This window comes from Xenopus laevis, chromosome 5S (genome assembly GCF_017654675.1).
Source record: "Xenopus laevis strain J_2021 chromosome 5S, Xenopus_laevis_v10.1, whole genome shotgun sequence".
NCBI classification, from domain to species: domain Eukaryota; kingdom Metazoa; phylum Chordata; class Amphibia; order Anura; family Pipidae; genus Xenopus; species Xenopus laevis.
Genome location: NC_054380.1, coordinates 90,675,935 through 90,694,823, shown reverse-complemented (window position 1 = coordinate 90,694,823; position 18,889 = coordinate 90,675,935). Strand labels below are relative to the sequence as shown.

General features: G+C 39.9%; 1 protein-coding gene across 4 annotated transcripts in view; it reads right to left on the bottom strand.

The window, feature by feature from the left end:
- The window catches only part of tnk2.S (tyrosine kinase, non-receptor, 2 S homeolog), a 97,964-nt gene that overhangs the window by 59,774 nt on the left and 19,301 nt on the right, over positions 1–18,889 (bottom strand). For 2 of the 4 annotated variants that reach the window (XM_018265636.2, XM_041564774.1), the window contains exon 2: positions 17,852–18,199. In XM_018265636.2, coding sequence (XP_018121125.1) covers positions 17,852–17,854 — 3 coding nt within the window. In that variant the 5' untranslated portion in view covers positions 17,855–18,199. Of the gene's footprint in view, positions 1–6,216; positions 7,089–17,851; positions 18,200–18,889 lie in introns of those variants that run through there. The other 2 variants (XM_041564771.1, XM_041564773.1) reach the window with 1 other exon arrangement.

The following is an 18,889-nucleotide window of genomic DNA, read 5'->3' as shown; positions in this document are numbered from 1 at the left end:
GTCAGGACTTTGACTAGGCCACTCCAAAGTCTTCATTTTGTTTTTCTTCAGCCATTCAGAGGTGGATTTGCTGGTGTGTTTTGGGTCATTGTCCTGCAGCAGCACCCAAGATCGTTTCAGCTTGAGTTGACGAACAGATGGCCGGACATTCTCCTTCAGGATTTTTTGGTAGACAGTAGAATTCATGGTTCCATCTATCACAGCAAGTCTTCCAGGTCCTGAAGCAGCAAAACAACCCCAGACCATCACACTACCACCACCATATTTTACTGTTGGTATGATGTTCTTTTCTGAAATGCTGTGTTACTTTTACGCCAGATGTAACGGGACGCGCACCTTCCAAAAAGTTCAACTTTTGTCTCGTCGGTCCACAAGGTATTTTCCCAAAAGTCTTGGCAATCATTGAGATGTTTTTTAGCAAAATTGAGACGAGCCTTAATGTTCTTTTTGCTTAAAAGTGGTTTGCGCCTTGCAAATCTGCCATGCAGGCCGTTTTTGCCCAGTCTCTTTCTTATGGTGGAGTCGTGAACACTGACCTTAATTGAGGCAAGTGAGGCCTGCAGTTCTTTAGATGTTGTCCTGGGGTCTTTTGTGGCCTCTCGGATGAGTTGTCTCTGCGCTCTTGGGGTAATTTTGGTCGGCCGGCCACTCCTGGGAAGGTTCACCACTGTTCCATGTTTTTGCCATTTGTGGATAATGGCTCTCACTGTGGTTCGCTGGAGTCCCAAAGCTTTAGAAATGGCTTTATAACCTTTGAAATTGAACTCAGGTGTGATAAACCACAGTTAAGTTATTTTTTAACAAGGGGGGCAATCACTTTTTTACACAGGCCCATGTAGATTTGGAGTTTTTTTTCTCCCTTAATAACGTAAACCTTCATTTAAAAACTGCATTTTGTGTTCAATTATGTTATCTTTGACTAATAGTTAATGGTTTTTGATGAGCAGAAACATTTAAGTGTGACAAACATGCAAAAGAATAAGAAATCAGGAAGGGGGCAAGTAGTTTTACACACCGCTGTATATGTTGAAATAGTTCATTAATTAGGGCCTCGTGGGGCCCCCTATATCCCTGGGCCCCCTGCAGCCGCAGGGTCTGCCTCCTGTGTAGTTACTCCCCTGCTGTCACCACACAACATGAGGTGGGAGAAAAGTGGACAAGCATATAAGGAAATCAAATATTTAATGCAGAAGCATACATATATTTTGTAAATTAAATAAAATATACATTTTGCAGGAGCAGCAACAAACTTGAATTAAATTATGCCGTGGAAAAGAGGGAAAATTAAGAGCACAATGAATTGACTGATTTCAGTAGCTAAACTACATAGTTATAATAAAAAATGTAAAAAATCACCAACAACCTTTCCAAAACCTATTTGTTCTATTCAAATTTCCTAACAAAGACTTCTCCAGAGTGTGACTAGCACAGGATGCCAGCAATGATACAGGCCTTTCACATCTTTCCTGAGACTCTGGGAGCAATAATAAAGAATCATTTAGCTCTTTATTTGCCTTGGAAGACAGGCATGACTTCTGAACAGGGCCAATTTTCTTAAAACACAAGCCGTTTATTATAAGGTGCTCCACATAGCTTAATATATTTTGCCTTAGCAGTAGGCAATTACTGTGAAACCCCAATTTTACATGCCCTGATTTTAAGTTTCCCCACATTTAATGCTTTTTTTGGGGCCACAGTTAAAATTTTTCCCTGAGTCTACATGGAAATTTTGTACAGATATTCCCAAAAAATGTCCTCTGTGAATATTATGAGTGAAATTAAGGTTTTTTAGAGGCATATTTTGCCATCTACATGTCATAGTCGTGCACAAATCCCTTATTGCTGTAGGTTGTGCATATGGGAGGTCTTGCACCCCCCATAGTGTAATATAATGCTGCAATACTTTAACCAATACAACAGTACATATTGTATTTCAAGGTGAAACAGATTGTTGTACTTGTATCCTGAGTACTTTGAGAATCATTTCACTGACCACATTTTCCCAGATTTCACACTATGTTGTCCTGGTCCACTGAAAAACATATACTGGGGTTCTACTGCACACTCATGGAAATTCAGATATTATAGGGTTTATTTATGAACACAAGTGCTATGTTGTCTGCCAGCCCATAATGGCAGCATTTTTCCCCTATAATTGCAGCATAATTATGGCTAATCTCTGAGTAGCATCTGACACAACTGCAATTTTGATGCAAATCAGATGCAAATTGAGTCTAGCACTTTCAGGGTGGGGGTTGACTACTAATTAAATGCAGGTTCAAAATGGGATTGGCATTCCATTTGCTGGGTACAAGTTTGGTGGGACTATTGACACGGCCTGCCGTGGGAACCCTGGAGCTATTCCCAGGTCCAGACTGGTGGTAGTGGGGAAGCACCGAATGCACAATTTTGGGATTCTCCCAAATCCTTCACAAAAGATTCCAACCCTGAAATTGCATATGCAAATTAAGACTAGAAGGGTTAAAGAGAACCATTTGCTACATACACAGTAAAAAATGTAATTTTCAAGTGTGTGTGACAAAAAGTCATTTGATTGTAAGGATTTTTTTTTTTTTTTTTTTTTTTAAAGTTTTTATTTTTGCATTTTAGATTAACACAAAACAGCGAATTAAAGAGAAGAAAGCAGGAAAAGAAAGAAGGAAGAAGAAGTGGAGCAGGGAGAGGAGAAGGATGTTCATACAGTTATACATCACATGTCAAAGTTGATTATGTTAAATGACAATAGTCGTATTGTTCTCGTCATGAAATGATACCCAAGTGCCCCAAACTGCATCAAACTTCTGCGGGCAACCTCTGGCAAGATATGTCAGTTTTTGGTTAGACAATGAGTTATTTATAAGACTTCGCCAGAAGTTTAGCGATGGTGGGCCAGTAGCTTTCCAGTTTAGGAGAATGGCCTTCTTTGCGTAATAAAGAAGTTGAAGATAACACAGTCTAATGTGGTTATTGATGTCCATGTCCTCTTCAACTCCGAGAAGGCATATCAGGGGCGATAGAATTCTTGGTAAATCAAGGACATCAGATATATAGTGTACAACAGTTCTCCAAAATGACTGGATTAGTGGGCAATGCCAAAACACATGCATGTAGGAACCAATTTCTTGTTCACACTTAATACAAATATCAGATGTCTGGGGGAATATTTTCGAGAGTCTATATGGGGTAAGGTACACCCGATTGAGGAATTTTATTTGAACATACCTGTCATTCAAGGATATTGTTAAGTCAGGTACTTGTTTCAGAGCCTCCTCCCATAAATCCTCAGTCAGGTTTGGAATATCTCTTTTCCATTTGCAAAAGTTTTTGCCAGGGGGTCTTGGGAGGTCTGCCCTAGGATAGTATATAGGCGGGATAGAGGTTTGGTGAGGTCTTCTCTCCTGAGGTACTTTTCTAGAGTTGTCTCTAGAGTAACTAACGGCCTGGTCGGGAATTGTGCTCGGAAGGCATGAGATAACTGGAGGTATCTGAAGAACATGGATTGGGGTAAATGGTAGGTCTCTTTGAGGGCCTGAAATTGTTTTATCTCCCCTTCCCATACAATATCACCCAACATTTTGATACCTCGCGAGGCCCATACATTAATGTCAGGGAGGGAGGAAAAATGGGGCAGAGACTTGTTACCCCATAAGGGTTCCCATTTGGACCATACCAAAGCCCGCCCTGTGCTAGTTTAAGAGCCTTTTGAAAGGCTGCGATCACAGTTAACATTGGAGTAGTACAGGCTTGGAGTGGTGGAGGTCCCCGGTATGGGAGGTTGGCCAAGGCTTCTAGGGATCCCATTATATTTGCCTCTAGAATAATGGAGGTATTGTCAAGGTGGGGGGATAACCACCAGTGTGCGTATGTCAATTGACTAGCGAGAAAATACATTTTTAGGTTAGGTAGGGCCAAACCCCCACGTGTAACTGGGGCCTGTAGAATCCTGAAATTGAGACGGGGGTGTTCCCCAGCCCAAAGGAATCTTCTAATTATTCTATCAAGGTAATTGAACCAGTGGGATCGCGGGGTTATCGGAGAGTTGTGCAGGGCGTATAGAAACTTGGGGAGAAATACCATTTTAAAGAGATTTACTCTACCAGGTAAGGTGAGGGGAAGTTGTTCCCAGATATCAATCTTTGTGGATAAAGCTCTAACTATGGGTTTAAGATTAGTTTCCTCATAATCTTTGCAGTTTCGTGTAACTATAACGATTGTAAGGATTCTGATTGGAAATGGCGAAATCTGAATCCTGGTGAAAAAGGATGAATCCTGGCCGAATCTCAAACCGAATCCTAGATTCAGCATATCCCTAGGTGGTAGCTCCAAAGTTCATAGGAACAGGCTGGAGCAGAACTTAAAATATAGGCAAGATAGAATGAGGGACATACACATGTAAATAATTCTAGCATGCTTAACCCTTGTTCTGCAAACAAAACTGATACGCTTCCAGTAAAGCATGTTGCTAGGCAATGCATTTTTCCCTTTGTGTGACATTAAACGCAGGTGCTACAGTATGTTGTTGGTAGGTTGTCAATTTGCTTGCTGATGATATATAGCACAATGTTATTGGCAGGCAAATAGTTAAAGGGAAAAAATACCCCTCTTTTTGACAAAAGCTCATTTGGTTGGGAATATGTAAAAAGGTGCAGAAACACTAGCTAAAGTAAAGAAATAATATACTTTTTTTTTTTACACAGACATACCTGATTCCTCAGACTGATATTGTATGTTAATTAAGGGACTACTCAATCCTGGTGGGGAGCTATTAAAGGAAAACTATACCCCCAAAATGAATACTTAAGCAACAGATAGTTTATATCAAATTGAATGACATATTAAAGAATCTTACCAAACTGGAATATATATTTACATAAATATTGCCCTTTTACATCTCTTGCCTTGAGCCACCATTTCGTGACTCTATCTGTGCTGTCTCAGAGATCACCTGACCAGAAATACTACAACACTAACTGTAACAGGAAGAAGTGAGGAAGCAAAAGGCAGAACTCTGTCTGTTGATTGGCTCATGTGACCTTACATGTGGTTTGTATGTGTGCACAGTGAATCTTACGATCTCAGGGGGCGGCCCTTATTTTTTAAAATGGCAATTTTCTATTTATGATTACCCAATGGCACATACTACTAAAAAAGTATATTATTATGATAACGGTTCATTTACATGAAGCAGGGTTTTACACATGAGCTGTTTTACTCAGTATCTTTTAATAGAGACCTACATTGTTTGGGGGGTATAGTTTTCCTTTAAAGACTGAAACATCCACTCAGCCTTGCTAACCAACTAGACACCATATTGTACCTGCTCCTCTGTCAATCACTAAAAGGCCACCCATCACTGTGCAGTACATATTTATATGACACTATAACTATCTATTTACAATTGAGTTCAAATGTATGTAGCACCGCTTCCTTCTTCGAAGGCTTTATCTACTTATGAAGTTATTTTGAGGTGGGTTTCTATGGGCTATGTTCTCAAACATTCATGCCATTATTTGGAGCTTTAGTGTTAACTCCTATGAACAAACAGTAAGGAACACACCTACTGACATATATCTGTCAGGGAAATAAAATTGTGTCTTGATTTTAAACTACAGATAATATGTGTACATATTTGTATTCAAAGGCTAAATGCATCAGTACCATGCTGCCACAATGAAAACTGTTCTTTGATTTGCTGCCTTTGCAAAAAAAAAGTCTACCAACCAGCAAATAGAAACTTCAGAGTTACCATAGAAACCACTAGGCAACTAGGGAGGAATTCTGGCATTGGGCAAATAAAGGAGCAATGTAAAAATAATCTGGACAGCATCTCCGACTTCAAGCCAATGTGGAATTCTGCCAAACCACAAAGACAACACAGTTTTATCTGTATGAATGATTCCTGAATGACATATGGAGCACCACCTTATTATCATATTCTATACTGTACAGTAACATGTGCAACAAAAAACCATGTGGAATAAGCAAATTGTTGTCCCAGGTTCCTGTGCATTTGTGCATTTGTGCATTGGGATTTTAGATGTAATTTTGTATTTGTGATCATCACATTTCTTCTTATAACAAAAAAAACACATAACATGCCGATGCAATGAGAAAACTACTGTAACCTTTTGCATAAAGACGTTGTATTGCAAAGCTTATAAAATACCATGTAACACATAAGACACACATGGCATGATAAAAAGGCATGACCTTTACCTCGTCTCCTTCTTCTTCTTCTTCTGTGGCCTCCTTACTTGGAAGCCTTTGGTAGTCAGATTTTTCCCCCATATTGTCACAGCATGCAGCCAAGGCATAAACAGGCTAGGGATTTGGAGGCGATAGTCCTAGTATGTGTTGAACACATCAAGTCTGGCTACACATATGTGCAGTTCAAAAGAAGTTTTCACAAAAAAACAAACAAACACCAAAGAATAAAAAAAAACAAAAGCCATAAAATTCATTGGAATGTCTAGTTCTTTAGACATGTGATGTATCTCTGATACCCATTGCTTCCATGTGCAAAAAAGGCAGAAGAAAGCAGATATAGGACACTCGCTCCCAGCATAGTGGAAGGTACCAATATGGAAGCACAGTACGGTGCTAGCAAATAGTCACTGCTTTGAACACTGAGTTTGCCATGTTATGCACACATATTCAAGCCTCTACCAAGTCGAAAGCCTGACATATGCACACATAACCATTGCACCAGAATAATATGCCACTGTCAGTGAGAGGATGAAACAGGATTCCCCTCCAGTGCCTATCATGATCTGCTGGGCTGCTGGAAACATTAGCAATATTCCATGGCAATATACAGTAATGCTACCTGCACTTCACAGAGCAGAAGCCAACAAGACTGAATCAGCAAAGGGTATCCAGTGTGATGGTGATGATGATGATGATGCAGGTTTGAATTCTGGTATGATTTCCTCTGTTGTATGCAGAATGTGTGAGCCAGGCCAGGAATGTTATGCATGTGTGGCAGAATGAAGAGCTAAAGCCTTTGCAAAACGTCTGTCGCAGTTCTGCTGCAGCTTCACACCCCCCACTGCAGGACACTACACAGCCCTCCCTCTCCATGCCTGTGCCAGAAGCAGCTCCTTTATGTCTCCACCTCTCACTGCAGATTAGTGAGGCTTCAACACAGGCTCAGAACCCAGAGGCTGCATTCACCGAGGCACATCTGCTGCCACCGGCCTACCCCCCCCCTCAGCCCTACATCTTTGACATAATGAAATGAAGGAGGGGGACATGGCACTTCTGTCCCTCTGTCACAGTGTTTCCTACCGGTAATGCTGTCTGTGAATGCAGAATTGACATCACTACAACAACAATGGAGATGACACCGAGCGCAAAAGATGGAGGAAATCGCATTCAAAAAATATTCTCAATAGCAATTTATGGGCCACTACTGTGATGTTTTGAGAAAGCAATTATCTAGCTTATGCAACAGAAACAAAGCTTTTTATCCAGAAGATTTAGTAGAACAGTTTAATTCTACACTGGACCTTCCATTCTCTGTGCACCATCCCATCTTAGCAGCCAGGAGCCTGGGCAGCACATTATGACTGGACAATGTGGGCTTGGGAAGTCTACTGGGGGTAATAAATCCAGGCCAAGGTAACAGACCTAGTACTGTGAACCCCTGTGCATATGAAATAGTAAGAATCGCCTGGCACCTCATAATGTGCAGCTCCTGTGCCTCCTTTTACACTCACTTTATTAAAATAACAGCAATATGCATTGAATATAAATAACATTTTTAAAAGTTCACCTTTACTTTAACTTCTAGTTTACTTTAAAGAGAACCTGTCACTCTAAGAAAAAATTCCAAATCCTATGTTATGGTGTTTATGAAGCAAAATAAACTTCACAACCCCTTTAAACAAAAAAATTAAAAACACCAGTAAAGCAAAGAACTACATAACTATAGGGCATCTAGCCAAAATGTCAGCCTCATCTCTATGCATACATCCTGATATAGGCCATATTCTACATATTGATGGAATACAACAAGCTTGGCACATTATTCATTATAAGATGTAGGAGCTGCTTTTTTGCATGCCCTCTCTAGTCACCACCAATAACAGAGCCACCTGTTTATACCACGACAGGTGCTGCTATCACTTTAGTTAACTAGAAAATCTCTTGCCAATCTCATTTAAGACAAGAACTATGGCAGCTCCCATACACAAGAAATAAAAGACAAGTGGGATTGACATGTTTACATGTCACAGTGCTGAATTTTGTTTCAGTACACAAACAAATCCATAAAATCCCTCATCTGAGTGCAGCAAAGCTGTCACTAAACAGTGGAATTCCTCTAGAAACGTAGAGTGACACAATCACATTCTTCTCCAGGCAAACAAGACAAAGATGGTGTTTCGAGGCAATGTATTTTCTGTGTGATTCAGTAACAAGTATTACAGTACCAACATTTTTCTGCAACCTGCTTGTTACTGCGGACACTAAGCAGATTTTAGCCAGAAAAATGCTCAAGTTCACATTCTTTTAATACTAAAAAATCTATTTTGCCATTTCTTTTTTTTTTTTTTAATATAATTTTTATTAAAAGGTTTCGGTAAATAGAAAGGGATACAGAAAAAAGAAAAGGGGGGAAGGGGAAGTTGCATGCCATCATCACACAGTGAAAGTTCAATATCTAGCACTCTAGATTCTAGAAGTATACATCGAACATTAATACTTTTCAGGGACACCTTTCTTACCACAAAGTTAAAAAGGCTATATTGTTGCATACCCTACAACGTCCTACGTGCCCAAAGAGACCATGCTTGGGATATACCACCTAGGTTGCTTATTAAGTTTAACACCTCTGAGCCTAAGGTCAGTTTGTATTCTTCTGTTTCTTTGAAAAGGAACCACCCTAAAATCTTCCCTTTGTCGGGCTGTATATACGGAAAGTTCCTCAAATCTTGCCAATCTGTCAACCTTACGCAGCCAATCTTTGAGATGAGATGAGGGAGTGACAGTTTTCCACCTAAGTGATATGGAGTTTGGCTGCATTTAGCAAATGCCTTTCCAAGTCTAAAATATTATCTGTGGCCCCTGTGTCCCTAAAGAGTAAGACCTGGGCTGGGGAATCTGGTATTTCACGACCCAAAACCAATTTGCATAGCTGCAGCACTTTTGTCCAGTATGAACGTATTCCAGTACAGTCCCATAAAATGTGAAGCAGGGTAGTTGTAGCGGACTGGCATGTCTAACAGATATTACTCGTCTGAGGGAGAATTTGCTACAATTTATGAGGTATGTGGTACCATCTAGTAAGGATCTTATTGTTCAGCTCTTGAATTTTACAGCACCGAGACCGAAAGCTAAAAATTAAGTTACGCAGACCTTTCCTAAGGACCTCCTCTGAAAGATCCAGCCCAAGGTCTCTTTCCCAGGACTTATCCAAGAGCAAATGCTTACTGTACCTGCAGGGGACCAGAAGCTTATACAGAACTGAGATTGTATGGTTCGGTGGATTAGTGTTATAGCATAGAGTTTCAAAATGGGTGAGGTCTCTCCCTAGCCGAATAATGGCGCGTAAATGTTAATAGTAATGCCTAATCTGTAATGCCTAATCTGAGAGTATTGGAATTCGTGAAGTACCTGTAGGTTATTCGGTCTGGCACACTGCAATTTATCCAAATCTGCTAATTAAACATGAGCCATAAGATGAATAAATTGTAACTGGTCATCTACTAGCCATTCCTTAGTGTTTGTATTTAACACTGGAGGGATTATTAACAATGGGTATAAGTGGGGTAGGGTATTTAGTAAATTTCCTGTTCCCCTTGAGCGTATCCCAGACCTTCAAGGTGTAATTTAACTTTGAATGGGTATTGTGAAGAATTCTCCTAAATAATCTATCTATCCATGGGAGATGTATCAAATTAGTACATGTGGATTGCTGTTATATCTCAATTAGAGATGCACCGAATCCAGGATTCGGTTCGGGATTCGGCCAGGATTCAGCCTTTTTCAGCAGAATTCGTATTCGGCTGAATCCTTGTATCAGGCCGAACCGAATCCTAATTTGCATATGTAAATTAGGGGCAGGTAGGGAAATCACATGACTTTTCATCACAAATGAAGAATTTTTTCCACTTTTTCCTTTCGGCCGAATCTTTCATGAAGGATTCGGGGATTCGGCCGAATCCCAAATAGTGGATTCGGTGCATCCCTAATCTTAATCCAGGTTTTATTATCTAAATGATTCGACCAATCAATAAGTCTGTTCAGAACAGAGGTCTTATGGTAACGGAGGCAGTCTGGGTATTTTAATTCTAGTGGGGCGGTCATTCCCGATAAATTTGGAGATGGTTGCTTGAAATGACCTCAGCAAAGCAGAAGGGAAGGGAAGAAGAATACACTGAAATAAGGAACATAAAAATCCTTATCCAAGGGATTGAAACTAGTGAGCAATAATATGCCGATGAGTAGTGGGCCCCCTTTTCCTAGCAAAGACCTGTGGGAGGACTCATTGGTCGAACGAAACTAAAATTGGTACATGGATGTGACACAATAAGAAGGGCTCTACACTGGAAGCTCCAGTCCAGGAATCAAGGCTGATAAGTCATTACCATAAGTATAAATTGCATTGAGCGGATTTGCTTCTATTGTGGGGGATAAATAGAGCTTTCTCTAATAACAATGATACTTATCCCACAACGTGTCAGTCAGCAATGGGAATCACCGTGAGTCTGAGAACGCTGTGATATACACGCAATACCCAATATGGACAAGCTTCAAAACTGTATATCTGTGACTTTATCAAAAAATAAGGTAGTAGTAAAACCCCACACTCTCCGATTATTTACTTAGAGTTGTTTTAAATTTAAATAGATTGATTAACCATATAGTGTATCAATTATTAAAAGTGCTTAGTGCCTCACACAAAGGAGCACATTTACCTAGGGTCGAATATCGAAGTCGAAGGATTTTGCGATATTCCTACAATCGAACGATTCGAAGGATTTTAATTGATCGATCGAAGGATATTCCTTCGATCATTGTTAGGAAGCCTATGGGGTCCTTCCCCATAGGCTAACATTGGCCTCGGTAGGTTTTAGGTGGCGAACTAGGCGGTCGAAGAATTTTTTAAAGAGACTTCGACTATCGAATGGTCGAATAGTCTAACGATTTTTAGTTTGAATCGTTTGATTCGAAGTCGAAGGTCGTAGTCGAAGGTCGAAGTAGCCCATTCAATGGTCGAAGTAGCAATATTCGACCATTCGAAATTCAAACTTTTTTCCTCTATGCCTTCACTCGAACTAAGTAAATGGGCCCCAAAGTGTGTAAATCAATTCAGTGCTAACACAATTAATTAATTCATTAATTCAATTAAAAAACAGTTCAGTGTAATCAAAGCAATCAATTAATTACAAATCCATTTTAAATTAATAAATTTTTATTAGAAAATCAATTAATTAAAGTGCTTGTGCTTAATAAATATTGAGAATTATAAAAGGTGAGTTCATCAGCTAAGAATTTTCAAAGAACCAGCAATTCATGAGTAATGGAACGGAAAAGGAAAAAAGAATAGGGGTGGAGCTGTCCCAAAGTCTCCTATCTGATGTTTTTTTATCTCGGCCCTGGGACATCACACAAGGAAGAAGGCAGGACTCGGAGGACTGTGGTCTCGCAATTTAACTTTCTGTCTGTTGGAGGAGAAACTGACTTCCCTAAAAAAACACAAATCCTCAGTGCCTAAAGCTGGCCATAGACACAAAGATCCGATCGTACGAATCAAGGATTCATACGATTTTGAGACCGTGTGTGGAGAGTCCCGACATTTTTTGTCCGGCGGAGATTGCTCGTTTGGTCGATCAGACAGGTTAGAAAATTTCTGTCGGCTGCTAATAATATCTCTGCGTGTATTGCTGATGGTATGATTGTGGGAGACTGTCACTAGCTTTGTCAGACATAACTATCGTACGATTGTTGTCAGGGGCAGAACATTGGCTGATCTGTTCTTTAACTACTTTATTGATCTGAATGGTAAGACTTTGATCTGAATGGTTAGTGGCAGGTCGGGAGATGGGGAAGACCGATCGCTCGAGGATTCGAACGATCGGATCTTTGCATCTTTGGCCAGCTTTAGGGCTCTTACACATGAGCGTTTTTACCTGCGCTCCCCTGCGTTCCGTTTTTCGGCGTTCAGCCGCAGGGGAGCGCAGGAATAGACGCATTTAATTATTTCAAATGGGGCTGTACTCACAAAGGCGCATGTAGGCGCCGAACGCAGGTTGAGACGCAACATGCTGCATTTTTCCTGCGTTCGGCGCCTACATGCGCCTGTGTGAGTACAGCCCCATTTGAAATAATTAAATGCGTCTATTCCTGCGCTCCCCTGCGGCTGAACGCCGAAAAACGGAACGCAGGGGAGCGCAGGTAAAAACGCTCATGTGTAAGAGCCCTTAGAGTAAAAGGAGATCTGGAGAATGATTGCCGATTCGAGACTAAAAGACTTATTAAAAAGGTTTTTTAAAAAGGTTTCAGAACGAAGGCTAGCCGACGTGCGTTTTGCATACGATTTTTGAAGGGAGACAATATCTGTGACTTTATTAAGCTCTACATACATTAAACCCCCCCCCCCCCCCCCCCCCAGTTTTAACTTTGAGAAAGGCTGGTGTCCCAGTCGAAAAGTTAGTTTTGTGCCCCTATTAAATAATTTTCAATTTATAAGGGAGTGAGGATAGTGTCTGAACTGGACTTTTACTTCTGTTGTGATCATATTTGATTAATGTTGGGTAGGAGGGACCCCTAACATGAAGGCATTAGCTATGTTTTTTATGGGTTTGGGATTTTTAATATGTGCTAGCAGTATTTGTAATAAATATTCTTTTTTTAATTATTTGACATTAATTTTTTGGATTTTCTAACCTGAGGAGAGTCCCTTTAACTTTGTTATTTTCACAGAATGTTTCTCATTTTATATTTGAAAAATGTTGTTGGGCCTGGTCAGGGGTTGGGGTTGAAGGGCAAAAAAGGATGAACTTCTGCTTAAGGAATAATAAATAAAATACTGATCCCCAAACTGCTAGAAGGCAGTCTGGGAAATTCCTCTTTGAAACATGTATTACCCCTACATTCCACACAGAGTGGCAGGGAAGGGAGACTTAATAAGTACCCTAGTTAATTACTACCACCATCCTTAGCTGTCAGCAACATTTTTTAATTCAAAACAGCTTTTATTATGAAAGGAAGATTGAGCATGGACTAAAAAAAATAACAACAAGGAAACAGTAATGAAGGAATATTTAAGCCATGCAGCATAAATGGGATCCAAGCCAAGCTCCTCTATCAGTTTGTCCCAGGAAAAGCTCAGCGCAGTTATCAAGAAATGCTGCTTAAGCAGCTTTCAGCAGATAAATCCTTCCATATGCTTGGGCATTGTGCTTTACTTCTGAACAGAGGGTAAAATCCAGTGGGAGAAGCTGCAGGTATGCTATCAGTGGTAGTGTTCGCCCAATGAGATTTTTGCCGGGTGTATAGCCCTCCATATTTATTGGCTACTCGGCCTGCACCTCACATGAGTTAAAATAGCCATTACAGAAGCTAGTAGGACTGTGTGCTGTAGTGACGCATTACCACGCAGTCCAATCACCTTCTGTAAAAACTCTTCTATTTACACCAAGGTAAAGGAGTCTTTCCGTAAAGTGAAGGACTACTGCTTAAAGGAGAAGGAAAGCTACGGAGGCATTTTATTGCCAATAGATTAGCTGCAATAGTGCAAGCTAGAATGCTATATTTATTCTGTAGAATGTTTTACCATACCTCAGTAAAAAGCTCTAGAAACTCTCTGTTTGTTTAGAATAGGAGCTGCAGTATTAATGTGGTGTGACATCACTTCCTGCCTGAGTCTCTCCCTGCTCTGGGCTCAGATTACAGTAGAGAAGGGAGGGGTGGGGGGAGAGGAGCAAACTGAGCATGCTCTTGCCCAGGGCAATGAGGTTTAAGCTGAAGGCAGGAAGTCTGATACAGAAGCCCATGTATACACAATAGAAGGAAAGAAATGCAATGTTTCTTTTGACAGGGGACTCAGAGCAACATTACTTTGGGGGTTTACTGGTATATTTAGATGGACCTTTCTGATAAGGCTTACTTAGTTTTAACCTTTCCTTCTCCTTTAAAGGAGAACTGAAACGTAACTAAAGAAATAGGTTAGAAATGCTGTACATTATGTTTTGCACTTCTGTACCAACTAGTGTTGCCACCTGGCCGGTATTTTACCGGCCTAGCCTGGGCCGGTATTACAAATTTACCGGCAATGTAGCTGCCGGTAAATTTGTAATACATCAAAAAATGCCCGTGCTCTGCACCCAGCCCAGTAAAAACGTACCTTTTTGCTGCTGGCTTGAGTCCAAACGCGCGCTGTGGCCCTGCCCCCTTTGACGTCACGACTGGCCCAGCCAATCACGTGCCATGGATCCACCCCTTTAATTGTTGCGACCCGCCCCTTTGCAGCCAGGGCCCGCCCTTTTATACCCGCCCCCTCCAACAGCCGGTAGAGATTTTTTTAAAAGGTGGCAACCCTAGTACCAGCCCAAACAACATCAGAATGTAATAATCAGCCCTGTAGCATTATCTTATATTATAGACAAACCTAATTTTCATCTTGATAACTTACGTAGCCCCCTAAATTAAGTTTTTTTAACAGCTGCTCAGAGCCCACTGAGCATATGAGTGTCGCAGACACTATCCAAGATGGTGATCCCCTGGGACAAGTTTGAAGTCCTGGATCATTGCTACTATTGAGAAGCTGAAACGTTAGTCTGGTGCAATAAGTTCAGTATATAAAATATGGCATTTTAGAGTGGACCTGTCACTCCGACATACAAAGCTGTATAATAAAAGTCCTTTTATAATAAAACATGAAATCCAATCCAAATTCATTTTTATTAAAACATTCATGGCTGATTTAAAAATCTAAGCTCTCAATCAAATATTGCCTGACCCTCCTCTATGCCTTAGGCATAGAGGCAGAGCAAACAATTATTTTCCCTTTTCATCCAGCACTTCCTAAATATCACTGTACTCCCTACATTCCCCCAGTTCTCTTAACCATTTAATTGTGTAGCCAGGGCATGGGGATGGACATCAGATCCCCCATTCTGGTGCACAAACATGATTCTGAGATGATGCAAGGCTTGTCTTAATAACAGTGTCCACAAAATGGCTCCTGCCTGCTTGCTATAATTATGAGTTCCCAGACTGATGGAAACGAGATTCAAATAATTTATACAGTGTAATTAAAGTTTATTCTGCTTGATTAATGTCATAAAATAGTATTTGGAATATTTTTTTTGGGCAACAAGTCCCCTTTAAGCCATATTCATGTTTAGGCTTTAATTTTCCTAAAAGATTACTAAAAAACTATTATAAAGTTATTTTTTGTTTGTTTGTTTTTTTCACTTAACCCTTTCAGTGCAAGTGGTTTTATAGGATAAGTGTGCTTTGTGACAACTACACTGCTAGACAACAAAGTTTTAATGAAACATGTGCAATGTCCTTGGTTGTCACTTTTCTTGTAGACGACAGAAAATACCTTCTTTAATGGAACATTATATTACCATATAACTTTCTGAATAACGTGCTTCCTGATAATAGACGTGTTTACCTGCTTCACTGAATTTTTTTTTGTCAGAGATCAACTTATCTGCAAGGGCTGAACAAATAAAAGAAAAAGCAAAGTAATATTTTTTCTGATATTTACTGTTTTTCACAATCCTTTGTGCATTAAAAATCCAGAGCTGCTTCTGCCTTGAGGCGAGGTGAAAACAATGCCTTGAGCAAATAACTTCATTTATGGACTTATTTGTTTTAAGTTCATTGTATGTGTGCATTACGTGGGCTGTTACTGACATCTGGTGTAAATTTCCTGTCAATAACCCCATTAAAAATATATTTACTGAGAAAACCGTTGATGTGTTCAATAATTATTTTCCCTGCTGTAGTTATTAAACAAACCATAATTGAAGAGATTTCGTTTCAGCACAATAGTAAGGTATACAGAAATCCATATGGCACTTTCATAACTGCAATACTTCTGCACTGTACAAATGTGCAACAACGTTGCGGAATAACATTCACCCTATGATAAAGGATTTCTTTTGCGACTGCAATGCCCACATGCGCAGGGGCATGCCAAAGTGATCCGACCTGAAGCCCTAAACAAGCTAAAAGCTCCATAGTCTTCTTTGTACAGGGGAAAAAAACTTTTAGTATTTTTTTATTATATTTATAATCAACAGTATGTATAATAATTAACAGGAAAACAGTTGGAGAGCACTGCAATATGCCATGGATTCATAATACTTCTAGCTAGAGAAATCGCACTCACAGGGCTTATTAAAGATAAAAAAAAAAGCTTTTATTGTTGGCACACACATAGGGGGTTATTTACTAAACTCTGAATACAAAAATCACCAAATAGTTATTGTGAAGATGGGGAAAAAAGACTTGTCATTTTCCAATATAGACATCAAAAACATAATGATAGGTAAAATAGCTGGTGTGAAATACATGTTACTGCCCCTTTAAATGTGAAGGCCACAAAAGAAAGGTATAATGTTTACAGTGCACAGACAGGTAATGTAAGGCTGAGCCTGTAATTAAGAGAAGGCGGTTCAGAGCCTTGCGGAGTGGGCACCCACTGTGGAATGTTCCCAGGAATCCAGCTGAACTTCCTGAAAGCCCCATTACACCTCCTCTGACCTAGAAACCTATGCAGGGAGGAACCTGCATACAACACACATTGCTACAACCTCGAAACAACTGGCACTTGCCTGGCATCATAAAACATCACAACAACCGTCATTTTATTGAACCTAAGGTTTAAGTTGCCTAGCTAATACACTTCTAAATAACAAATGCACACCAGTAGCAGGGACTTCTAAAAGTACAGGGAAATATAACTTTCTGTTAAATAAATCACCTGGTAACATATTTAAGATTCTGTGGGTGCAGATCAGTGCCTCAGCAACCCAGTACTCGGGAAGTACAATAGTACAATCCTGGTGTCGGCCAATAAAAAGACCCATGCAGCCTTCATGGACACATCTGACCACTTCAGTTTACCCCCTAGGACTGGGTCTACAACTACTGCACCAGCTACTTGTTGAGCACCAAAGAACAAATATACTGAGAGAGGCAGTAGATAGAGATAAAAATGTTGATGTAAATGGGCCCTAAACACAAGCCTGGAGATGAAGGGGCTCACCAATTTTGGTTAAACTGACCGGTGCAGGGTATTTCTGAAGAAGCTCCTCATCACCAGCTTCTCCATCTTTTTTGAACTTTTCTTTTTCTGTTCCAGGCAGGTGCATGCATAGTAGAGTAAAAGCTGACCTTAGCCACAGAAAGCATTTTTAATTCAGTCTACTGTACATGCCTGAACCCCGATGATGACAGAAAAGGAAGAAGATTGCAGCTACAGAAATTCCCAGGCCAGTGTAGATTTCTGCTAAAGGCCCTTGGTATCAGGTAAATAAATAATCAGTGGGGGGCACACACAGTGCACATTGCCTGAGAAATAGCATACAATATTGAAAAAGAACCCTTTATTGTTCACCTTGTACAGCTGCCCTTCAAGTTACTCAAAACACACAGAATTGTGTATGTGTCAGTGTTTGAGAGCTCCAGCACACAACCATGATTAGCAAATCTTTGTGCTTAGCTCGACTACACTTTCAGAAAATGGTTTAGGAAAAGAAGATGAATCAGAATGTGCTTCCTTTATAAAAATAATCAATGTTCTATCTACATGTGAATGTCCATCCACATATCATAAGCCTAAAATATTTAAGACAATAGTTGTATTAAAAGCCTTACTAATACTTACCATAGATGTTGTGCAATATCGTAGTGCCTTTTTATTCCCAGGTCACTTTTGTTTTACCGCCAATGCACCTCCAGTGTTTTCATATGTAAACCTGTGCTTGTTTCTGTACATCTCTAGGAGTGCATTAGAAGCTACTCTGGACAGAAAAGTCTTTGCCGTTGTGTTTTATAAAGCAGCATTGTCTTGTAATCCTGTTTTGAGGGCCCAACAGATTCTTCTCACATCGACCCCAGAAGTACTCCATAGGTGATATCGCAAGATTTATTACAACATCTAATGTGCCAAATGATACCGTATGAACACAACGCCATACTTTTGGGTTCAGGTAAAGCAAAATATTGATTATACCTGTGTAGAAAGAGAGAAGTAATGTTAGAATTAAAAAAAAAAAATGATTTTGTCTATCCTAACATCTATCTAGCAAATTAAGTCATGAAAGCTTTTTGACTGATACTGAATGATGAAGGGCACATGTTAATTCGGATGTGCATATTGGTCCCTCACTTTATGCAAACAATAATGATTCTTTAATTAACGGAGGCTTGGAAATCCCATGCTGTAATTGTGGAACAGTTTCGGACGTGCATCTGCAACTTCTGGTTTGTCCCTCAACCACACCTTAATAAACACACAGTGGCCTAATTAATAATCCACAATTTTTTCTGGGCAAGTAAAGGGGAAAACTCCAATTTTTAGAGATTTATTATGCTAAAGCTGCTAAAAATTAGAATCAGAAAATACTCTGCTAAAACCTTTCGTTAAAACCTTTTGAAAGAAGTCAATGGCAGGGTTCTCGAAAGGTTTAGGCTGTTTACACTGGTTTTCGTTCAATAATCAGATAAATTCGAGTTCTCGGGACAACAATTCGATAAAGTCGAGTTTTCAGAGCGACAATTTGAAAAAGTCGCACAATTCAACGTTCGATTTTGTCGCAACTTTTTCAAGACGTTTTATTTGGGTTTGGGAATTTGGTCGATTTTTTTTTTTAAATAAAGTGGAGTTGTAGTGAATAACCCCCCTAAGTTGTTATTAAAACTT